The sequence below is a fragment of the Sapajus apella genome, unplaced genomic scaffold, assembly GCF_009761245.1.
Source record: "Sapajus apella isolate SASKATOON/1434 unplaced genomic scaffold, GSC_monkey_1.0 scaffold66, whole genome shotgun sequence".
NCBI lineage: Eukaryota > Metazoa > Chordata > Mammalia > Primates > Cebidae > Sapajus > Sapajus apella.
In genome coordinates this window covers 4,644,077-4,668,203 of record NW_022437006.1, presented here as the reverse complement: position 1 = coordinate 4,668,203, position 24,127 = coordinate 4,644,077, and the positions used below count along the sequence as shown (strand labels likewise).

The following is a 24,127-nucleotide window of genomic DNA, read 5'->3' as shown; positions in this document are numbered from 1 at the left end:
TTGAAATAGTTCAATTTGGCTCTATCTTCTACCCCAACAAATGCTTTAAACTGGTAACATATATCTTTTTTAGCCTTTACATATCACATATTTTGGTCTATCCAACAATTCACTCATAAATTTTAAGTTTTATTCCAAAACTTCTAAACACAAAATTGATATTTTATGCAACCTGGCCAGGCACAGTGGCTCATGCCTGTAATTGCAATACTTTGGGAGGCTGAGGTGGGCAGATCATTTGAAGCCAGGAGTTCGAGATCAGCTTGGCCAACATGGTAAAACCCCATCTATACAAAAAATACAAAAATTAGGCAGGCATGGTGGTGCTTGCCTGTAGTCCCAGCTATGAGGGAGGCTGAAGCAGGAGAATCTCTGGAACCCGAGAGGCAGAGCTTACAGTGAGCCGAGATTGTGTCACTGCACATTCTAGCCTGGGCAACAGAACTAGACTCTGTTTTTAAAAACTACCAAGAAAAAGGCTGACCTAGGAGCAATAGAATATTTGAAAAGAACTATAAATTTCTACAAGTTTAGGTAAAGTGACAACTAATAAGCCCAAAATATAGATTACAAAATGAATTAAAATATAGAAATTTGGGGGATCAAATGTCTCTAACTCTTTACGTTGGGAGGCTAAGCCAGGTCCTAATTATGAATGCTTTGTAAATTAACAGAAACAAGCAATAGGAGATAAAAAAAGATCAATTAGGAATAAATACAGGAGAAATATTCCCTGACCAGTACTGCAAGAGTCCATTGAAGATATTTGTAAGAGGAATCAGAGAGAACAGTCTCCTAATCAATACATTGGTATCCAAGTAATTTCTCAACTATCCGATCATGTCAGTCTCTTGATCAAATCCTTAAGGGTATCCCCATAAGGATAAAGCCTTGGTTAAGTTTGGTTCTTTATGAAGTTTCCTCTACTTACGTTTCCAATCTCATTTTCTCCCTGAACCTCATTCAGTCATTGCCAACATCTGGTTGATTCCTGGACTCACCCATGAGGTCTCACATCTTTCTTTTCAAGGGCTGTTTGGCAGGAATACCCTTCCCATCCATGCCAACTTTAAACTCAATCATCTCATTTCTGATGCCTTTACTCCACACTACTAATTAGTAAGCAGAAATTAACACTCTAATCTCACCCCACCCCCGGGACCACATTTTTTTTTTGTGCATATTTTTGAGTATCACTAAATATATGCTATCTGTGCCCAAAAGAATTTCTTCATCCCACACACACAAAATAAAAAATGGCAAGTGCTGCAGCTTACTGATGTTTTGCTTTTAATGTCTGCTAGAGAGTTTAGCACATATAAAGTACTAAAGAAATATTAGTTGAAATAGTAACAAAGAAATTAGGGCTCTTCCTGTACTGACCTGTTTTGTTTTCAGTTTCTTTGATTGTTACGACAGTGGTTTCTGAGAGGAAATAAAAGGATGGTATTGTGATTTTTAAAATTAGAATAACATACACATATCAAGTCTGTGTTTATGTACATGTCCAAATGATGGCACAAATTCATATTCAAGCTTTGTGTGGAACAGACAATGTATTCCAGTTCAATTGGATCATTTCATTTTACCTGGCTGGGATACTTGTTGTCTTGTTGTGACTCCAGCTGCAACCAAGGTGGAGCCTTGCAAAAAGGAAATTTAAGACATTTTACGACAAGCACCCTTCATAATTTCCTGCTCAGAATTTTCCATCTGCATGAAGAAGTCTTTAGGAGGGGAGCCCCAGTGAAAGGCTAAACCAAAAGCTCACAAAGGGGATAAAAATGGGTATCTCTAGTGGAATTTCAAAGCTGTATTCCAAGAGGAAGGTGAATGCTATCATCCTGGCCTCTGTCTTTCACTTCTCTCCTCCCCCTCTCCTCCTAACTCCACTTCTTATGTGTAATCAAAGTCACACCGATCACTTACCTGTTTGCACTCCAGTTCCAGAGGTTCCTTTTACTCCTGTGGAAGCTGTGACTGCTTAAAAAGGAACAAAAGTGGTGACTACAGGGGACTGGAGAAGCTAGAGCTCAACTTCATTTAAAAACAATTTTTTATTCTGCATGTTTTAGATGGACAGATGAAACTATGTATTTTGCACATGATGTTCTGAAGAATTACGTTATGCCACCCTCTTAGCATTTTTCAAAAATATATTAACTGTAGTCACGATGTTGTACAATAGATCTCTTGAACTTACTCCTCCTGTCTATCTGAAATTTTGTAACCTTTCACCAACATCTCCCCACCATACTCAGCCCCACATATACAATGACCCCAACCCCAGTAACCACCATTCTACTCTACTCCTGTGAGAACTGCAGATAAACTAACCTGTCTTCTGAGGTGCCACCGAGAAAAATTCATTTATTACTATTGCACTTACCAGTGGTAGGAGGTCCAGGAGCAGTGGTTGTGTCAGATGCTCCCTTGGAAGAAACTAAAATGAACAAAGGAAGAACAATAAACATTTTCTGGTCTCAGAGGAGCATTTACTTAAGACACCTCCACGTTGAACAAGAGTCTCAAAGCACTTGGAATATACTAACACATCTGCTAATGCTAGCTCACGCCCCCGCCATGGAAACACTAAGAACTTCCTATGGTAGCCATCCCTTGTTCACAGAAGATTCTCCTATGGCCCTGATACATTTTTCACTTCTGGGTGCCCTTTCTCTAAGTGATGAGAGCTTTTCTCACACTTAACTCTATACATTTTTCACTTCTGGCACCCCTTCTCTAAATGACTAAGTCAATAAAAACAAGCAATGAGGAAATGACTCCCTATTCAATAATTAGTGCTGGCATAACTGGCTAGCCATATGCAGGAGATTGAAGTTGTACCGTTTCCTTACACCATATACAAAAATCAACTCAAGATAGACTAAAGCCTTTCATTTTAAACCTAAAACTATGAAAACCCTGGAATATAGTGTAGGAAATACCATTTTGGATATAGGCCCTGGCAAAGATTTTATAACAAAGATGCCAAATTGCAACAAAACAAAATTGACAAATGGAACCTAATGCAACTAAAGAGCTTCTGCACAGCAAAAGAAACTATCAACAGGGTAAAGAGACAACCTACAGAATGGAAGAAAATACTTGCAAACTATGCATCTGGCAAAGGTGTAATACCCAGAATCTATAAGGAATATAAACAAATTAACCAGAAAAAAAAAATGGGCAAAGGACACAAACAGACATTTTCATAAGAAAGCATACACATCGCCAACAAGCATATGAAAAAATGCTTAACATTACTAATCATTAAAGAAGTGCAAATGAAAACCAAAATGAAATACCACATCACATCAGTCAGACTGGCTATTATGAAAAAATAAAAAATTTAAAAAAAATTTAAAAAAAACAGGTCCTGGCAAGGCTGCAGAAAAAAGGGAATGCTTATTCATTGTTGATGTGAATGTAAATTAATCCAGCCACCATGGAAAGCAGTCTGGAGGTTTCTCAAAGAACTTAGAACTACCAGTTGACCCAGCAATCTCATTAGTGGGTATCTATCCAAAAGAAAACAAATTGTTCTACCGAAAAGACACATGCACTTGAATTTTCATCACAGCATTATTCATAGTAGCAAAGACATGGAATCAACCTAGATGGCCATCAATGATGAACTGGATTTTTAAAATGTAGTATAAACACACCATGGAATATTATGCAAACATAAGAGAGAACAAAATTATGTTATTTGCAGCAACGCAGATGTGGCTGGAGGCCATTATCCTAAGTGAATTAATGCAGGAACACAAAAAATACTGCATGTTCTTACTTAGAAGTTAAACATTGGACTCATGGACATAAGGATTGCAACAATAGACACTGGGAACTACCAAAAAGGGGAAGAAGGAGAGGGGAGGGGTTGCAAAATTGACTACTGGGTACTCTGCTCAGTCCCTGGGTGATAGGATCATTCATACTCCAAACCCAAGCATCATGCAGTATACTCAGGACATGTAACAAACCTACACATGTACTCCCCAAATCTAAAATAAAAGTTGAAACAATTGAAAAAATAAAGGCTAGTGTATGGAAAAAATCAGTCTGAAGAGCAAGGGCCCAAGCTTGATTTACCTGACATAGTGTCTGTTCAAATGAAATACAAAATCCTATTTCAGCCCATCTTCCCATTCATTCATCACTACCACAAATTGAAGCAAAGAATTGTTGAGAACCCAAAGCAAACCACTGACCAGTTGCTCTTCCAACTCCAGTGGTGGCTCCAACATCTGTAAAAGCCGTAGCCTCTGAGAAGAAATAAGAGAAAGTGGTATAGAATGCAGACATTTGGAAAGATGTGTAGCAGTGTTACCTTATATAATATCTCTATGGGAGCCATCAGTCCCCAGCAGTTCAGGCAGGCAGGTTTCTCTAACTCTTTCATGACTTACTTGTGTTGGAACTCCCAGGTAAAATGGTTGTGCCAGTAGTTATCCCAGTGGTAACTGAAATCACAAGAGGAGAGAATCAATTTGTGAATTCCCTTTTATCTAAAATTAGGATTTGATTTAAAAAAATAGGTTTCTCAAGTGAACTAAAAGGTTGATATCAGGAACATTTTTGCTTTAAGTGATACATCATGCATGGTCTCATTATGTCATTAATTTGCAAGTTTTAAGTAAAGGAAAATTCACAGGGAGTAAACTGTTAATTTCCTGGTAATTTGTATTTAGTGACTGAGTAAAATATCCACCAAATTCATTATAGCCAATTTGATTTAATTTAAGATGAAAAAATAATTATTTGATTGCTAGTGCCCACCTATTTTACTTCCAGCCTCAGTGGTTCCACCATTGCCCAAAGAAGTTGTGGCCTCTAAGTAAAAGGAGAAAAAAATTAAGAAGAATCCTATAACTGAGAAAATCTGGTGGTATTCCCACGGCATGGTAGGGAGTGTGTATGTTTGGGGGGAGGGGCTCAGTCACATTCCTGACTGAAGCCCCTTATATTCCTATTAGGTTACCTGTATTGGAACTTCCAGATGCAACTGTTGTGCCAGAGACTATACCAGTGGTGCCTAAAGCAGGGAGAGAGAAAGAGAGAGCCCAAATGGTGATGCATTTACCATCCTAAGAAGAGCATGGCCAACAATAACTGTCTATGACTTGAAAGCAGCAGAAGACCTTTCTTGTGCTATCCTGTCATGATGAAGTGTGTCCTCCATTTTTAAATTCAGAGTCGCGGTAAACACATTAGTTCATAGTCCCGCCTTGATTATTTGCCTCCTTAGAGTTAAATGTCAGAGGTGTTTGGGTCTTTTTCATGCTGACCTATTTCACTTCCAGGGTTTTGTCTCTCAGATGTGCCACTGGTAGCTTCTAACAACAGGAAATGAAAACAATATTTCTGTAAAGGTATTCAACTGGGTTCAATAAACTTACAACATCTGAATTCCAAAATATGAGATATAAACCTCCGGAGTAACTTCTATATGCTACCTTCAATAGGGCTATATGGATTTATGTTGCCTTTGTATGTACCAGAGTATAGCTTGAATGTTAAAAAGGAAATCTTTCTGGAATCTGAGCCTCTTTTTCTATAATTAAAGTATAAGGTTTGGACCCAGGAGAAATAATGTGATTTTATAAATATAAGCTTTGTTTAACAAATATCTCTGAAAAGACAAAAGCCCAATGTAGATTTGTAGAAACTCAAGAGCTGCCAATGCTTTGGCCAGGTGTAGCGTCTCACGCCTCTTATTCCAGCACTTTGGGAGGCCAAGGCAGGCAGGTCACTTGAGGCCAGGGGTTCAAGACCAGCCTGGCCAACATGGTGAAAACCCATCTCTACTAAAAATTCCAAAAAAAAAAAAAAAGCTGGGTGCTGTGGTGGACACCTATAATCCCAGCTACTTGGGCTGAGGTAGGAGAATTGCTTAAACCCTAGAGGTGGAATTTGCTGTAGGTCAAGTTCACACCACTATACTCCAGCCTGGGCAACAGAGTGAGACTGGCACGAGAAAATACATATTTCTCATTTCTCATTATTTCTCTCATTCATATTCATATATATATATATATATATGGTTTCCAATTCCACTTTCATTGGTTATACTTCCTTCCATGGAAGTTAAAAAGAATAGAAAGAAAGAAATAGAATAAAAAGAAAGAAATTAGTGAGGGCTAACAGAAAATCATCAAAAGATATAATGTGTCATTGCTGCCGAGTTAGCCCCCCAACAAGGAAAAAAAAATAGCATCTGTTTCCTCATTGACTCCCCTGTGTTGGAACTGCTAGGTGACATGTTGTTGCCAGAGACCACTCCCGTAGTACCTAAAACAAAATGGAAGGGTACCACTATATCAAGTTTATTCTTATAATAAAGGCACATTCTAGAGTAGAATGAGGCAACTACAGAATCCTTCATTATAAAAAACGACCATTTTCAGGGATGGACTGTTCCAAAGTTACTTTGTGTGTTTGCAAATGTAATGCTCCATTCTCACTATAAATTTGATGGGGGAAGGGTGCAATGTGAGGTGGTGGTGGAGTCTCAACGAGAACATCTCTTTTTCTGGGCTGTCTGTCAGGAAAACAAAGGTACTTTACTTACCTAGTTGAGTGCTAGTGACTTGGCCACCTGATATCCCTAGAAGAAGGAACAAAGCAGGATTGAAATGAATTTTCATTTGGCTAAAACATTGGTGTTGTAGAAACTGTAGTGTTCTAGAAGAGTAGAGAGACATGACACATGAGTGAGTGGTGATTTAGCATCATGGTTCTGAGGATGGATTTTGAAGCCACAGTGCCTGAGTTGAAATCTGTTGTTTACTTGCAGTGTGATCTTCATTAAGTGAGTTAATATCTTTGAGCCACAGTCTGTGGAAAGTTCTCACAGATTTTCCAGATGAGAAAACAATCTATGTTCCTCATCTGGAAAGTCTGTGAGAACATCAGTGCTTACCTCACAATTTGGGATGAGAGATGGAAGAAATAATAATGACAAAAATGTGGACTAGTGCCTGGAACATAGTTCATACTGGAAACTGTTAGCTACTATCGCTATTATTTTAAGTGAAAAGTGGACAGGTTAAGAAGCTTGTGTGCTCAGCTGTATTCATTCCATGTCCTGTGGTCCCAGTGCCTCTAAAGGATGTTGTAGCTTCTAAGAGAGAAAAGGTAGGAAAATATGAGGTGAGAGGAATTAGAATTGTGAGTAAACTAAAGGAGGCACTCTTCATAATAACAGTGCCACGGGGGGCACTTTACTACTAAATCATTCTGTGGAGGACTCTCACCAGCCGGCAGGTTTAGGTGTGATGTCAGAAGCTACCCTAGGCTCGCTCTGTCACCCAGACTGTAGTGCAATGGCACCATCTCTCACTGCAACCTCCGCCTCCCTGGTCTAAGTGATCCTTTTGCTTCAGCCTCCTGAGTAGCTGGGATTACAGGCTCCTGCCACCACACTTGGTTAATTTTTTGTGTTTTTAGTAGAGAAGGGGTTTCACTATGTTGGCCAGGCTTGTCTCGAATTCCTGATCTCAGGTAATCCACCCACCTCGGCCTCCCACAGTGCTAGGATTACAGGGTTGAGCCACTGTGCCCGGCCTGTATTTTCTCATGCATAGTTTTATTCCCAAATCAAATAAAGATGCAAATGCCTCAACAGAGGACTCCATTTTTCTGGAATTCAATGGCAGTAAGACAAGCGGTCCACTTTGCTGCCATATTTACCTATTGTGCTTCCAGTTCCTTGGTTTGCTGATCCTCTAGTGGTAGCTCCTAAAAGGATAAACATAGAAAAACTTTTGAATATAAAGGTAGACTAGACTTATAGGAACAACGACTGTACATTTCAGTCCTTATTGTACTCAAGGAAAAACAGATTGTTTGAGGCAAATCTTCTGTGTGCATTTTGGCCTTCTGTTGAATTGAAATAGGACTCTCTGAGCCAGTAGTTCCTTCTTCTGATATACCTAAAATGGAGATATCTAAAATGGAAAAAGAAACTTTTCATATAATTATCACTTTCACTGTCATTTGCAGAGACTCTTATATGTGAGGCTTGGCCCTGGGAATGGAAGGATATCTGCCCAAGCTCATTCAAAATCAAGTAGCAAAACACTGATCCTGGATGAGAGTTCCTCGAAAGCTCCTCCTTGTAAAACTACCCTTTAAGAAGCAAAGTATAATTGTAATTTATTATCACTCAAAAGTCATGCATGCATGCACACACACAGTACACACCATTAATTCTCACCTGTTTTCCATCCCACTACAGTGGTTCTACTGACTCCCGTGGAAGTTATGGCTTCTGGAAGAAAAAGAGAAGCAACGAGTAAAGAATGAGGATTCAGAAGGACGGGGAAATATACTGTGATGCTCTTATACAAGAAGAGCAATGTGAAGGACATTTTTGCCATCTTATTTCTAGACAGGGGGTTTCTTCTCAGCTTCTTAGCCTACCTGCGCTGGAACTTCCTGGTGCAATAGTTGTGCTCAAGGCCACACCAGTGGTGCCTGAAACGAGAAGGCCCTGGTGTCATCATGAAGAATCTTTTGCATGGAGACGACTTAGGTATAAAACAAATCTGTATTTCCGGGGCACTATCACTCATACTGTGCACTGGCCAGCTCTGGGAGGCACCATCCACGTAGACTGCTTTGTCTATGTGGCTGTCCTATGAGCATGTTCTTCCATTGGCCCTTTTGCTCCTGGATTGAATTACACATCTTTCCTATGTTTTAATTATTTCATTCATTCAATAAATATTTATTGAGCCCTGTTTAGTAATAGGGATCAGTTTAGTACTAGGGATCGGCTGACCTGCTTAGTACTAGGCATCAGCTTCTTTTTTCTCATGAAGCCTATCTTCTAGTAGGCTTACTTAACACATATAATGTAAAACCCTCAAATGTGAGACAAAAGAACATCTTTAACATATTTGCCTGTTTTACTTCCAGTGACTTGATTGTCTGATGCGTCAGAGATGGTTCCTGATGATTGAAAGTAGGAAAAAAGATTCTGTTTTGACCTGTAAACAATCACTGAGGCAACCATTCAGCAACTTAATATTTAAAGCTCAAAATGGAAAGCAAACAATTTCTGAGTTCATTTTAGTCATCTGTTCACCTGAGTCAGAACCTTCTGGGCCAATCTGGACTCCTGCTGATTTTGTAGTACTACCTATAATATCCACTAAGTTAATTGTCCAGGGAATTACTGCTCCTACTTCCCTCTCCAGAAATTTATGTCCTAAGGCAAGGCACTGCAAAAGGCTGGTTCAGAAGTCAACTCAGGGGTATGGATGGAAGGACTGGCGCCCCCCATAAAATAATCTTTCAGATCCCGAGGCAAACTCATGACACTGCTCAATGGCTGTGCTAATCTCTGACACCCCTAGTTCTCACTGATTTCACAACAGTGACTCTGATGGCTTCTAAGGAAGCTTTGGTCTCTGGAAGAGGAAATGTAGCAGAAAGTATATTTAGGGTTACATATTCCTCCTTGAAGTTAAACAAGAGATGACCGCCATTGAAAATATTCACTTACCTATAACAGAACTTCCAGGTTCAACAGTTGTGTGAGAGATGATGCTGCTGGCACCTGGAATCACTAAGAGGAAGAAACTTATGTCATTTTCTTTACATTAACAGAAGGGCTAAGAAGAAAATCATTATATGTTTTTTGTTAACTCAGATGGCCTATTCCAGAATTCCTCATATACCTTTCAACAAGGATACTTCATTCCAAAAAAAGAAGAAGAAGAAAAAAAAAAAAGCAAATGCTAAGCTCTCACATTGGAAGTCTCCTTATTCTTGAATACTGGTAAATATCAGGAAGATATTCATACTTTCCCATGCTCACCCGTTTGACTGCTGGACAGTTGGCTCCCCGGTGCAGTGGTCATGGATCCTGTAGAAGAGAAAAGAGCATATTCTGCTGTCTATAAATGTAAAAAATTGGGTAAAACACTATTATTCTGAAATTTGGGGGCTTGGACAAATATTTCCATAGGAAATTACTTTGTATTTATTTCAATCAGTTTGAATTGTTAGAAATATTTCACAAACTTCCCATTTTTACCTGGGACTGTTACTGCTTCAGTGATTCCAGAGAAAGTTGTAGCCTCTGAGAAAAAGGGGGAAAAGAGCAGCAGTGAGGGCAAAGATAGAAGAATCTGAGAAAAGCATGGTAGGATCACCCAGGCAGACACCCCACTGAGGAGCCCTTTCCAAACAGTGGTTCCTCCCAGCCTGGTGCTTTACCTGAGCTGGAGCTCCCAGGGGCCACTGTTGTAGCAGAGGGCACTCCAGCTGTGCCTAGGCAGGAAAGAAAAGAAAAAGATCAACAGAGCAACACATTTGTAACCTTTAGAAGAATGTGGCCAGCATCAAGTCTACCTGGGACCTTGGAGCAGCAAAAGAAACTTCCTGGATCTATAACTGACAGGAGGTGGCATTTTCTATGTTTACCATGTGCCTTTGTAAGGCCAAGGTTAATGTAGTGGCTAATGTGTCTGCTCTGATTATGTTTGCCAAGATTGAAGGTCATATCAAAGGCTTTCTCCAAGTTTACCTGTCTTACTTTCTGGTGCTCCAGCAGTGGCTCCTAACGAAAAGGAAAAGAGAAAGGAAGAAGGAGGAGGTGGTGGAAGAGGAAAAAAAAAGAAAAAGAAGAAAGGAAATTTTGAATTTTTACCCCTCAACTAAAATGTGACATCGTAATGATTTCTATGCCAAATACAAGTCAGTACTGTAATGTTATACATACTGAGTTATTTTCAAAGTAAAAAGCCTTTCAGAGGCAGAGCTACTGTAACTCTTCTCTCTAGAGGCTTCAAACCCTGAGGCTAGTCCTAGAGAAGAATAAGGCTTTTGGAAATTTGGGCTCAAGATGTTCCAAATCTGAAAGGAAATCCTGGTTCCTTTGAAATAGCTTCAAAAGGAAATGAAAAACTCTACTGCACATTAAAGAGATTCTTTACATAATCTATGCAAACTTTCTATATTTCAAAATTATTCCAAAATAAAAATATCATCAAAAAATGTTTCTTCTAACAAATCTATCAAAATACAACAGTAAATAATGAAACCCCCATAATCTTCACATAATTTTATTTCTGCTCTGGTGGTGCTACTTCCTCCTAGGAAAGCTGTGGTCTCTTAAAGATGGAAAGAAAACCAAAATTAATTGAGTGTTAAGGAAAAGGGATGAGCTAAGCTGATGTCATTACAAGAGAAAAACCCAATTCAAACTGTCTTGCCACCTACTAAGTTAGAAAAGAAACTTTTCTGACTGTAAAAGTGATGTACATAAGTTTATTTTTTTAATGGGGAATAAAAGGATTTTTACCCATACAGTTCTGAATTAGACTTTAGGTAGTTCTTAACTGGAATAAGTCATATAAACTTCTTAATAAAAATGTTTATAGCAGGAGCTTATCAGTGATAGATATGCTCACTCCTATTATCATCATTTTCATTGATTTAAGTATCAGAATTTTCATGTGCAAGAATTTCGCCAGAGGGAGTGGGGCAGTCTCAGGGCTGGCCACAAATTGCCTTTGCTTGGATGTCCCCTCTTCAAAAAAAAAAAAAAAAATTGCCACCAGCTACCACAGTGGAACTTGGAATTAGAGAGTGACAGGAATCAATATCTTTATTCTTTACCCAAAGTAAGAAATAAAATGGCTGAGAATGAAGGTGAGGAAACTGTGTTTTCTCAAAGTGGCAAAAAACTCTTGTTTTTATATGTTTCTGGAACCAGGAGTTGAATCTATATACGTTTTCCATGCACCATTTCTATCTCAGAAAATTTAATGACAAAAATTGTACTATCTTTATTTCTTCCTTTATATAGCAATGAAAGAAAGAAAGACATTTCTCTCCAATCACCAACTGATTATCTGTGACTTAGCTCCATGGTGAAGTATCCCTGAAGCAGAGGAAAGGAAGATAAAGGAATCTGAGTATCACATGTGGTTATTAGTAAAATCCTGCCAATCTGATAATGCTTGTTCTGAAGATACTCTTCACAGGAAGTACAAACATTAGGTGTGATTCAGGAGATGTGGTCTACTGGGAAGCAGGAAGTGCTTCATCAGGGCTTACCTGCAGTGGGTCCAGTGCCAGTCACTCCACTTGCTCCAGGAGAAGTTGTAGCTGCTGAGAGAGCAGAAAAAAAAATAGAAAAAATTCTGGGATTTAAAAAGGAAATGGTGCGGCTTTTGCATAGAAGCAGTAAAAGGGAAGACATATTATTGTAGAAAGCAGCCAAGAAATGGCTATGTGGCAAATCGTGGACTCACCTGTGCTGAAACTTCCAGGGGCAACTATTGTGCCAGGTGCCACAGAGGTGCCTGAAACACAAAGGGATTGGGGTGACCATGCTGAGTAAGTCAAAGGAAGACCTAAATCTAAAAGGAATATACTATGTTTATTTTCCATAAAAGAAGTCATTTTCCCTGAAAGGCAGTTGGTGAACTAGATGCATCTGCCTGCTTTCAATGCTTCACAACTAGAGCAGATAGAGACAGCATCCTCAGCTTCAGGCACTTCTAGAGTTTGATAAAAGGGAAACTAGACAGGTTCCCCCAGTGCTCACCTGCTTGCTTTCCTGGAGCTGTAGTGATGCCTGCTGTGAGACAGAAAGGAGGGGGAAATGTTTTAAATGTGCTGAAACCATCAGATGTAGGAGAAGATAAAGAGCAAGAAAATGTGTAAGCATGCGCACGTATATAAATGCATGCATCCTGAGTCCATGGGGCTCTTTTGCATCTCACACACTCTCATGGAAAACTTTCTGAATTCCACCTCAAATGCTAGTGACAGTTGTAATACAAGTGGAGAAATTCCATTCCATCCTCAGACATAAAGCTGTAAGTCTCCATTCTAGAATTATTAGATTTCAAAAAAAAAATGTATCTCCACCAGCAAAACTATTTTGAATCTCTTGCAGCATCCCTAAATAAAACACAAACTGTTTCAAGGAAAGCTTAAGAGACCTAATACTTAGGGGTTGTTTCTTCTCACCAGTTTTGAATTCAGTTCCATAAGTACCAGTCTCTTCAATGGAAGTTGTAGTCTCTGAGGGAAGAAACAGAGTGGTGAAGTCTGTGAATATGGAATACTGGGAGAGGATACTGGGTTGGTATTTTATCATAGCAGCTCTAAAAGACATAGCATGACATTTGACATTAAGTAAGACACATTTCCTTCTTGTTAGGCTACCTGTGTTAGAACTTCCAGATATAATGGTCGTTCTAGAAGATTCTCCAGTGATACCTGAAATTGAAAAAAAGGGAAATGGAATAATAGAGCATTGTCTCCCCAATTAAGCTTGGAAGCATCAACATGGCAGCCCTAAAGACTGGAAGCCCTTTCCTGGAAGGGAAGTGGGGGCAATCTCAGGGCAGCCCACAAATTGCCTTTGCTTGGATGTTGCCTCTTCAAAAAAAAAAAAAAAATAGCAGCTACCACATTGGAACTTGGAGAGTGAGAGGAATCAATATCTGTATTCTTTATCCAATATATATATATATGAACAACTTCCTGGCACTTCATTTTCCAGGCCAACCAGAGATGAATGTGTTGCTACTGGGTTTCTCTTTCACTATGACACAAGGGTAGAGTAGAGTTTAAATCACCCTAACCTGTTTCCCTTCTAGGAGCATATCCCTCTGGTGGGACAGAGGTGCCTACAGAGGAAACAAAGCATACTTTTATCTTTATAAGTAGAATTCTTTGATACAACTTGGGGCATTTAATAATCAATTGTCTTCATGAAGCTTTCTGGTGAGGGGAGAGGGGAAACAAACATCTTGTAAAAGTAAATGAGAAACAAAGTGTCAAGCTGCGGGTGGAAAAGTAAACTGGGAAAATGAGGACAGGAAGATCTGGAAGGCTGGGATACATGCAATAGACTCTTAAGCCTCCTATCAGAAAAAAATGTCTCCATAAGCCAGGATACCGTAGACAATCTGGCTGAGCCATCTGAGGTCATGGAATCATAAGCAGAATCACTGGTCAGGTGGATATGACATAATATGGCCCCAGAAAAAATCCCTCTCCCTCAAAACCCATCATAGGCTGCAGTAGTTCACTGCAGCCACCCAGATAGAGAGATGAGAGACTCAGGCCTCAGCCTAACAAGCTTACCTCCTGGTGGGCCTGCTCGGGTGGTCCCGCTGCCTCCTGAGGAAGTCGTGGCTCCTGAGAGAGAAAGGAATTGGAGGTATAATGACTACACATGACATTCTGTGGCCCTCAGAGAATAGACTGCTCAATGGGTCATTATTGGCATTCCTGACCTGTGTGGGCACCTCCAGCTTCCAGAGTTTTTCCAGAGATGCCCTCAGTAATACCTGAAATAAGAAAAGTTTGTGTGGTCGGTTGGTCAGTTTGTGGTCCTTAATGATATGAGAATAAGCTCTTAAAGGACAAAGAAAAAAAAATATTTGCATCCATATACTAAAAATTTATTTTTCTGGGTTTTGTATTTTAAGAAGTTAATCCATATATTGTCCATGGAACATACAGTTTCCTTGGCAAGTTTACAAAAATCACAACTGAGGCCCCTTTTTAATGTTTAGATACAAGGAGATAGTTACAGAGGTGACTTCGGCCTAAATCTATCAGGGAATGGATCCCATGATGACCTGATGAAGTGTCTTTAGGCCCAAGGCACAGATAAAAGGAGGAAAAGTTGAAGTTTATGAACTGTACTTAATGATGTTAAATGTTGAACATCTGCTGAATTTGTACTTAATATGCCAGATATGGGAAATTCAAGGAGTTTTGCTATATTTCTAGCAAGACATGAGAAGCTATTACAAAGTACCCTTAGTTCCTTAGGAGAGAGCTCACCTGTGACTATTTCAGCACTTGTGATTCCACTTTCTCCTACAGAGGTTGTGGTCTCTGCAAAAGAGGAAAAAAGAATAGCAGTGAGGGCAAAGATTAGAAGAATCCGAGAAAAGCATGGTAGGATCACCCAGGCAGGCACCCCATTGAGGAGCCCTTTTTAAGCAGTGGTTCCTCCCAGTCTGGTGCTTTACCTGAGTTGGAGCTCCCAGGGGCGACTGTTGTAGCAGAGGGCACTCCAGCTGTGCCTAGGCAGGAAAAAAAGAGAAAGATGGCAACTTTACTGTAACCCTTAGAAGAAGGTGGTGAGCAACATGCCTGTCTTTGACTTTGGGGCAGGAAAATACACTTCCTGGACCTATGGAGGACAGGCAAATTTTGTGTTTTCTGGCTGCCTTTGCAAGGCCAGGGATAATATTCCTGCCCTGATAATTTATTTTTGCCAGTGGTGAAGGTCATAAAAAAGGCATTTCCAAATTCTACCTGTCTTACTTCCTGGTGCTCCAGTGGTGACTCCTAATGAAAAGAAAATGAGAGAAGAAGAAGAAGTATGAGAAAGAAAGAAAGAGAAAATTTTGAATTTTTATATCTGAAGTAAAGTATGACAACCTAATGATTTCTATGCTGAATGCTAGTCAATACTATGATGATACACAGACTATGCTCTTCTCAAAGGGAAATAATTTCAGAGCCAAAGCTATTGCAGCTCTCCTCTCCAGAGGCCTAAAACCCTTAAGTTAGTCTCTGAGAAAGGAAAGCCTTCAGGAAATTTGGGCCCACATGTTTACAAATCCAAATCCAAGAAAAAACTGTTTTTCCTGAAGTATTAAATTTTTAAAAGAAATTTAAAACTACACTCCATGTTAAAGTGATTCTTTAAAGGATCATCAATACAGATTTTCTGTAGCTTAAAAACTCATTGTTAAAAAAGTTCCTCTAAGAAATCTATCAAAACACAATGATAAATAATGAATACTGCAAAATATTTACCTGGTTTTATTTCAGTTCTCGTGGTACCAATTCCACCTAGGGAAGTTGTGGTCTCTTAAATATGGAAAGAAAACCAAAATTAATTGAGTATTAAGGAAGAGGATGAGCTAAGTGGATGTAAAGGCTAGCGATAAGCCCAATTCAAAATGTCTTGTCACCTACTATTAACTCAGAAGAGAAATCCTTCAGACTGTAAACATGATGGAAACCTTCAATATCCAAGTTTAATTGTTAAAATGGGGAGAAAAAACATTTTCAAATCATATTGTTCTTAATTGAAATTTAAGTGTTTCTTAATTATAATAAGTTATATAGACTTAATTTCAAAAGGTATACAGTCAGAACTCATAAATGATTGATATGCTTATTGTTATTACCATCCTTATTTATTGCTTCAACTATTAGACTTTTCACATGCAAGAATTTTGCCAGTGGCTAAATTAGAAAGTGATAGGAATAAATATCTAAATTCTTTACCCATAATGAGGAATTAGAAAGTGATAGGAATCAATATCTGAATTCTTTACCCATAATGAGAATGAACATGTCGTATCATGAAGGTATAGGAATTGTGTTTTCTCAATGTGCCAATAAGCTCTTTTCAGAGGTTTCTAGGATCAGGATTTAACATATATATGTTTTCCATGCGCCATTTCTGTCTCAGAAAATTTAATGACAAAACTTTCAATGCCTCAATTATTTCCTTTAGATATCAATGAGAGAAACAAAAACCATTTCTCTCCAACCACACAACTGATTCTCAGTGTCTTAGCTTCATGGTGAAGTCTCCTTGGAATAGAAGAAAGAAAAATAAAGGAATTTGAGTGTTGAGCCTTTAGTCATTTAGGTAATATCCTGCCTATCTGGTAATCTATGTTCACAAGACTCTTTACAGGAAGTACGAATACAACATGTGATTCAGGCAATGTCGTCTACTGGAAAGGAGGTAGTGGATTTTCAGTGCTTACTTAAAGTGGTGCTAAGCCCAGCCATTCCACTTGCTCCAGGAGAAGTTGTTGCTGCTGGGAGAGGAAGGACATGAATGGAAAAGATTCAGGGGGCAGGGAATGGAATGAAATGGTGGTGCTTCTGCACTGAAACACCCAAAGGCAAACACCATGAAAGGATTCCCCACCACACTGTGGACTCACCTGTGCTGAAACGTCCCAGAGCAACTGTTGTGCCAGGTGCCACCCCAGAGGTGCCTGTAATGCAAAGGGATTGAGGGGACCATACTGATTCAGTAAGTCAAATGAAGACCCAAATCTTAACGGAATATGCTGTATTTATGTATTTATTTATTTCCTATAACATAAATCTCTCTCTGAGCATGAGGCAGATGGTGAACTATATGTATTTGCCTTCTTTCAAAAATTAATAACCAAAGCTCATAGAAAATGTTCCCAACTTCAAGCACAACTACTAATTTCATAAAAGGGAAACTTGATGCATTTTCTCGATGCTCACCTGCTTGTCTCCCTGGGGTTGAAGTGATGCCTACTGTGAGGTAGATAAGAAGAGAGAAAAAAGGTTTAAATGTGTTGAAACTTCAGATGTGGGAGAAAATATTGGGAAAGCCAATTGTAAGATACATACATACATATGCATGCATGCACCCTGGTTCCATGGGGCTCTTTCGTACTTCAAGCACATTTGCATGTGTATACCCAGAAAACTTTCTGTCTTCCAGCTCAAATGCTGGTGATAATAGTAACACAATGGAGAAATCCCATCCCATCCTCAGCCTCAATGAAGGGAGGCTCAATTTTGGAATTTGTAGTCTTTCAAGAAATATTTCTCCCTAATGACAAATCTATATTTAGTCACTTGCAGTGTCTCTATAAAAACCACAAACACCATCAAAAAAGTTAAGAGACCTAATCTAGATGACCCCAAATTATGGGCTTTTTAGTCTCACCAGTAGTAGTTCTGGAAGTACCAGTCTCTTCAGTGGAAACTGTGGGCTCTGAGGAAAGACATAAAGTAGGGAAGTCCATGAACATGGAATACTGAGAGGAGGTATTGGGGTGTTATCATAGCAACCCTAAAAGAGGTATCATGACATCTGACAGTAAATATGAGGCACTTTCTTCTTGTTAAGCTATGTGTGTTAGACCTTCCAGATACAGGGCCGGGCGCGGTGGCTCACGCCTGTAATCCCGGCACTGTGGGAGGCCGAGGGGTGGATCACGAGGTCAAGAGATCAAGACCATCCTGGTCAACATGGTGAAACCCCGTCTCTACTAAAACTACAAAAAATTAGCTGGACATGGTGGCGTGTGCCTGTAATCCCAGCTACTCAGGAGGCTGAGGCAGGAGAATTGCCTGAACCCAGGAGACGGAGGTTGCGGTGAGCCGAGATCGCGCCATTGCACTCGAGCCTAGGTAGACAACCTTGTCTACTAGGAAGCAGTTAGTAGTGCATCAGTGCTTACCTGCAGCGGGTCCAGCCCCAGTCATTCTGCTTGCTCCAGGAGAAGTTGTGGCTACTAGGAGAGGAAGGATATAAATGAAAAAGATTCAGGGATCTAGGGGTGGAATGGTGGTGCTTCTGCATAGAAGCACCAAAGGAAAGACATTTTTGTATCAGGCACCCAGGAAAGAATTCTGTGTAATTAGTAAAGAAACTGTGGACTGACCTGTGTTGAAACTTCCAGGGGCAACTGTTGTGCCAGGAGCCACCCCAGAGGTGCCCGAAACACATTATATCTCTTTTAGAGTCAGGTCTTCATTCGACTTACTGACCATTGTGATTCAGTAAGTCAAGTGAAGACCTGACTGTAAAATGGATATAATGCATTTCTTTGCTATAACTGAAATCTCTTTTTCTGAGCTTGTGGCAGAGGGTGAACTACTTGTATTTGCTTGCATTCAACAATTGGTAACAAAAGCAAACAGAGAAAAATACTGTTTGCAATTTCAAGTGCTTCTCCTGGAAATTTAATGAAAGGGAAACTGGATGCAATTCCCTAGTGCTGACAGACTTGTTCCCCTGGCACTGCAGTGATGCCTGCTGTGAGAGAGAAAGAGGGGGAAATAAGGTTTAAATGTGCTGCAAGCTAGATGCAGGACGAAATATTGACAAGGCAGTTTTATCCATATACAGATACACACATATGCATGCATGCATCTGGTTCCATGGGCTTTTTTTCTATTTCACACACATACACTCACACACACACACACAAGGAAAACATTCTGAATTCCAGCTCCAATTCTTTTGATAGGTGTAACACTGCTGGAGACATCTCAACCCATTCTCAGAACTGTAGCAGTGAGGCTCAATTCTAGAATTAGTAGACTTGCAAAAAATGTATTTCTGATAGTAAATCCATTTTTAATTACTTGCAGTGTACCTAAATAAAATGTAAACACTCTTAAGGAAAGCTTGATTCCTATCTTGATGATCCAAAATCATAGACTCTTTATTCTCACCAGTTTTGAATCCAGTTCCAGAAGTACCAGTCGCTTTTGTGGCAGTCGTGGCCTCTGAGGAAAAAGAAATGGGTGCATAGTGACATCTGGGAATTTGGAATACTGCAGAGGATATTGGGGTATTATTTTATAATAGCAGCCCTAAAAGAGATATCATGAAATCTGACACTAAATAAAAGGCATTCCCTTCTTATTAAGCTACCTGTGTTAGAACTTCCAGATACAATGGTCATTCCAGTCAATTCTCCAGTGGTACCTAAAATGCAAAAAAAAAAAAAAAAAAAAAAAGGAAAATGGAGCAATAGATTATTATCTCCCCAGTTAAGCTTGGAAGCATCAATGTGCAGCTCTAAAGCACTGGAAGCCCTTTTCTGAAGACACTGTATCCCTGCAGAGAATGGAAAATGAACAACCTCTGAGCACATGATTTTCCAGGCCAACCTGGGCGGTGTCTGATGCTACTGGGTTTCCCTTTCTCTATGAGGCAAGGGGAGAATAGGGCTTAAATCACCCTCGCCTGTTTCCCTTCCAGAAACATATCCTCCTGACAGAGGTGCCTATAGGAGAAACAAAGCACAGTTCTATATTTATAAGTAGGACTCTTTGATACAACATGAGACACTTTAACAAAGTTGTTCTCATGAAGTGTTGTAGGAGGGGAGAGAGGACACAAACATCATGTGTAAGTAAAGGAGAAAAATGACAGAAAGTGTCTCAAACTGTGGGTGGAAAGGAAAACCGGGTAAGGAGAATTGGAAGTCCTGGAAAGTTGTAATATATACAAGATACTCTCATACTTTGTATCAGAAAACACTGTCTCCATAAGCCAGGACACTGAAGACATGTGAGGTCACTAATTCACAACCAGAATAACTGACCAGGTTGATCTGACACACTATGGGCACAGAGAAAATGAAGGACCTTCCTTCAAATGACTTCACATTATTGTTCTCTGCAGCCACCCAGGTAGAGAGATGATAAGAGCCCCAAGCCTCAGCCTGACAAGCTCACCTCCAGGTGGTCCTGCTTGGGTGTTCCCGCTGCCTCCTGGGAAAGTTGTGGCCTCTGAGAGAGAAAGGAATTGGAGGTATAAAGACTGGACAGGACACTCGGGGTTTCCCAAAGCTGATACCGCCTAAGGGGCCATGTTCAGAATTCCCGACCTGTGTAGGCACTTCCAGGTTCCTGAAATTTGCCAGAGATGCCCTCAGTAGTACCTGAAATAAGAAAGGTGTTCAGCTGGTCAGTTTTTTGCCTCTCATGAAATGAGCATGGGCTCTTAAAGAAAAGATAATAACTTTATTTCTTGAATATAGCAGTAAATTTATTTCTCTGGACTTTGTAGTTTAAGAGTTCATTCATATATTGCTCGTGGAACATATAATTCCATCAGCAAGTTTACATAGAAAGTCCTCCACCACTGAAGCCCTTTTTTCAGGGTTTAGTTGCAGAGAGATAGATTCAGGCCAAGCCACCTTTATAACTGCAAGGGAATAAATGGGTCCCATGCCAGCCTGAAGAAGCCTTTGACACAGCAAACAAGACACAAGAGGGAATGTTAACGTGTTGGAACGGTATCTATCGATGTTAAATATTGAATTTATGCTAAATATATTTTTAATATGCCAAATGGTGGAAAGAGTTTTGCTATATTTAGCTGAGCTCACCTGTGATTATTTGAGCTCTTGTTTTTCCATTTTCTCCTACAGAAGTTGCAGCTTCTGCAAATGAGGGGAAAGGAATAACACTGAGGGCAAAGATTTCAAGAATCCACGAGTAAGGTTTGATCACCCAGGCAGACACCCCACTGAGGAGCCCTTCCAAAGCAGTGGTTCCTACCAGCCCGGTGCTTTACCTGAGTTGGAGCTCCCAGGGGCAACTGTTGTAGCAGAGGGCACTCCAGATGTACCTACATGGGAAAAAAGAGAAAGATCAACATGGCAACAATTTTGCAATCCCTAGAAGAATGTTGGCAACAAGTTTGTCTGTGACTTTGAAGCAGCAAATGATACTGTATGGACTTATAACAGAAAGTTATATGTGTTGCATGTCTACCATTTACCTTTGCAAAGCCAAAGTTAACACCATGGCTAATATTCCTGCCAATCTTTGCCAAGATTAAAGGTCGTATCAAAGGCTTTTTCCATATTTACCAGTTTTACTTCGTAGTGCTCCAGTAGTGGCTTCTAATGAAAAGAAAAAGAAGGAAGAAGAGAAGGAGGAAGAGGAAGATAAGAGGAGTAGGAAGAGGAGAAGGAAGAGGTAGAGCAGGAGATAAAGGAGCCAGAGAAGAAGAAGCAAGAGGAAGAGGCAGAGGAGAGGACGAGGAAGAGGAGGAGGAGAAAGAGGAGAAGGAAGACGAAGAAAAGGATGAAGAAGATAGAAAAGGAAGGAAAAGGATGAGGTAGAGAAGAAGAAAGGAACAAGAGGAAAGACAGAGAAACAGGAAGAAAAGAAGAGGAGGAGAAGGAATAGGTGAAGACGGAGAAGAAGAAAGATTTATAATTTTTTCTTTGAACTAAAATGTGATATGTTAATGAGTTCTATGCTGAATAGAAGTCAGTACTGTAATGTTATACAGACTAAACCCTTTTCACAGGAAGAGCCATTTCAGAGCCAGAGCTATTATATGTGCTCTTCCAAGAGGCCTAGAACCCAGGGATTAGTCCCTGAGAAGGGACTTCAGGAAATTTGGGGCCAAGTGGTTCCAAATCCAAAAAGTATTGCTGGTTTCCCTGAAATACCATATCCCCAAAGAATATAAAAACTCCATTCCACATGAAAGGGATTCTTTGGTTTATCTTTGCAAATTTTATGTAATATTTCAAAATAAAAGGCTTTAAAAAAACACCTGTTTTCTCTAAGAAATCCATGAACTTGGAATCAAACTACAACAATGAATAATGAAAATATCCAAATCTTCACCTGATTTTATTTCTGCTCCGGTAGTACCACTTTCTCCTAGGGAAGTTGTGGTCTCTTAAAGATGGAGAAAAAACCAAAATTATTTCAATACGAAGGAAGAGGGATAAGTAAGCTGACTAGACTACATGAAACAAAATACAATTCAAAATCTCTTATCACCTACTAGTCAGAACAGAAGCCCTTCCCCATGTAAAAGTGTTTATCTTCAATACGCAAGTTTAATTGTCCATTTTTAACTCACGGATCTTCTTCTGACCTTAGATAGTTGCAATGATAATAAGGTATGTAAAAGTCATATACAATATGTATATATCAAGGAAATCATAGATGATCGATGTGCTCATTACTATTATCATCATTATTTATTGCTTTAAGTATTAGACTTTTCATGAGTAAAAATTTTGCCAATGACTACCATGTTAGAACATGCAATTAGAAATAGAAATCAATATCTTAGTTCTTTACCCATAATGAGAAAGAGAATGGCCTTGGATGGGATAAGAAAACTACGCATTTCCTCAATGTGTCAACAAGCTGTGTTCAAAGGTTTGTTGAAACAGGAGTTAATCTATATCTTTTCTACACATCATTTGTATCTCATGGAATATTTAATGACTAAAATATCAATAACTCAATTACTTCATTTAAATATCAATAATAGAAAAAAAAACATTTATCTTTGATCTCCTAACTGATTCTCAGTGCCTTGGCTTCATAGTGAAGTCTCCCTGAAGCAGAGGAAAGGAAGGTTAAAAAATTTGAGTGTCTGGCCTTTAATTATTAGGGAAAATCCTGCCTGTGTGACAATCTTTCTTCAGAAAATGCTCTTCACAGGGAGTACAAACAGTAGATGCAATTCAGGCAATGCTGTCTACTGGGAGGCAGGTAGTGGTTCCTCAGTGCTTACCTGAGGTGGGTTCAGCCCCCGTCATTCTACTTGCTCCAGAAGATGTTGTGGCTACTGAGAGAGGAAGGACATAAATGGAAAAGATTCAGGGACTTGAAATGGAAACATGGCACTTCTGCATAAAAGCACCAAAAGGAAAGGCATACTATCATAGCAAGCACCCATGAAATGATTCCCCACCACACTGTGGACTCGCCTGTACGGAAACTTCCAGGAGCAACTGTTGTGGCAGGAGACACCCAAGAGGTGCCTGAAACAGAAAGAGACTGAGGTGATCATGGTGAATGAGTAAATCAAACGAAGAACTGGCTCTAAAAGGAATATGCTCTATGTATGTATATATTTATTTATTTATATGCCACCATAGAAAGCTCTCTCTGAGCTCAAGGCAGATGGTGAGCTATATGTATCTGCCTGCTTGCAACAATTCAAACCAAAGCACATAGAAAATGTTTCCAACATCAGGCACACCTGGAAATTTGATAAAAGTAAAACTAGATGCATTTCCCCAATGCTCACCTGCTTGTTTCCCTGGGGCTGAAGTGATGCCTGCTGTGAGGTAGAAAGAGGAGGGAAAAAAGGTTTAAATGTATTGAAACTTGAGATGTAGGAGAAAATACTGAGCTATCATTTTTGTTCACATATACACTTGTAAATGCATGTGCCCTGGGTCCATGGGGCTCTTTTCTGTTTCACATACACACAGAAAACTTTCTGAATTCCACCTAAACTGCTAGCAATAGTTGTAACACAAATGGAGAAATTCCATTCCATTCTCAGAAATGGAGCAGTAATGCTCCATTTTAGAATTAGTAGATTTACAAAAAATGTATCTCCACCAGCAAATCTATTTTGAATCACTTGCAATGTCCCTAAATAAAACAAACACAAATTCTCTCAGGACAAGCTTGGGAGACCTAATACTTATGACACCAAATCATGGGTTGTCTCTTCTCACCAGTTTTGAATCCAGTTCCAGAAGAACCTGTCCCTTCTACGGAAGTGGTGGTCTCTGATGGAAGAAATAGGAGAATGAAAAATGCT

At 39.6% G+C, this 24,127-nt stretch overlaps 1 protein-coding gene across 1 annotated transcript in view; it reads right to left on the bottom strand.

Annotated features, from left to right (window-relative positions):
* MUC19 (mucin 19, oligomeric) overlaps positions 1 to 24,127 on the bottom strand; it is a 172,981-nt gene that overhangs the window by 7,381 nt on the left and 141,473 nt on the right. The window contains exons 115-157 of the mRNA XM_032248461.1: positions 24,042 to 24,095; positions 23,603 to 23,635; positions 23,280 to 23,333; positions 23,084 to 23,137; positions 22,177 to 22,230; positions 21,405 to 21,437; positions 21,107 to 21,160; positions 20,919 to 20,972; positions 20,415 to 20,468; positions 20,263 to 20,316; positions 19,454 to 19,507; positions 19,252 to 19,305; positions 16,968 to 17,021; positions 16,785 to 16,838; positions 15,817 to 15,870; positions 15,310 to 15,342; positions 15,021 to 15,074; positions 14,830 to 14,883; positions 14,274 to 14,327; positions 14,122 to 14,175; positions 13,195 to 13,248; positions 12,997 to 13,050; positions 12,569 to 12,601; positions 12,273 to 12,323; positions 12,076 to 12,129; positions 10,541 to 10,573; positions 10,231 to 10,284; positions 10,049 to 10,093; positions 9,830 to 9,877; positions 9,515 to 9,577; positions 8,428 to 8,481; positions 8,222 to 8,275; positions 7,696 to 7,743; positions 6,575 to 6,610; positions 5,292 to 5,339; positions 4,985 to 5,038; positions 4,783 to 4,836; positions 4,413 to 4,466; positions 4,215 to 4,268; positions 2,390 to 2,443; positions 1,930 to 1,983; positions 1,590 to 1,643; positions 1,384 to 1,425 (exon numbers count right to left, since the gene is read on the bottom strand). Of these exons, the coding sequence (XP_032104352.1) occupies positions 1,384 to 1,425; positions 1,590 to 1,643; positions 1,930 to 1,983; positions 2,390 to 2,443; positions 4,215 to 4,268; positions 4,413 to 4,466; positions 4,783 to 4,836; positions 4,985 to 5,038; positions 5,292 to 5,339; positions 6,575 to 6,610; positions 7,696 to 7,743; positions 8,222 to 8,275; positions 8,428 to 8,481; positions 9,515 to 9,577; positions 9,830 to 9,877; positions 10,049 to 10,093; positions 10,231 to 10,284; positions 10,541 to 10,573; positions 12,076 to 12,129; positions 12,273 to 12,323; positions 12,569 to 12,601; positions 12,997 to 13,050; positions 13,195 to 13,248; positions 14,122 to 14,175; positions 14,274 to 14,327; positions 14,830 to 14,883; positions 15,021 to 15,074; positions 15,310 to 15,342; positions 15,817 to 15,870; positions 16,785 to 16,838; positions 16,968 to 17,021; positions 19,252 to 19,305; positions 19,454 to 19,507; positions 20,263 to 20,316; positions 20,415 to 20,468; positions 20,919 to 20,972; positions 21,107 to 21,160; positions 21,405 to 21,437; positions 22,177 to 22,230; positions 23,084 to 23,137; positions 23,280 to 23,333; positions 23,603 to 23,635; positions 24,042 to 24,095 (2,166 nt within the window). The remainder of the gene's footprint in view (positions 1 to 1,383; positions 1,426 to 1,589; positions 1,644 to 1,929; positions 1,984 to 2,389; positions 2,444 to 4,214; positions 4,269 to 4,412; positions 4,467 to 4,782; positions 4,837 to 4,984; positions 5,039 to 5,291; positions 5,340 to 6,574; positions 6,611 to 7,695; positions 7,744 to 8,221; positions 8,276 to 8,427; positions 8,482 to 9,514; positions 9,578 to 9,829; positions 9,878 to 10,048; positions 10,094 to 10,230; positions 10,285 to 10,540; positions 10,574 to 12,075; positions 12,130 to 12,272; positions 12,324 to 12,568; positions 12,602 to 12,996; positions 13,051 to 13,194; positions 13,249 to 14,121; positions 14,176 to 14,273; positions 14,328 to 14,829; positions 14,884 to 15,020; positions 15,075 to 15,309; positions 15,343 to 15,816; positions 15,871 to 16,784; positions 16,839 to 16,967; positions 17,022 to 19,251; positions 19,306 to 19,453; positions 19,508 to 20,262; positions 20,317 to 20,414; positions 20,469 to 20,918; positions 20,973 to 21,106; positions 21,161 to 21,404; positions 21,438 to 22,176; positions 22,231 to 23,083; positions 23,138 to 23,279; positions 23,334 to 23,602; positions 23,636 to 24,041; positions 24,096 to 24,127) is intronic.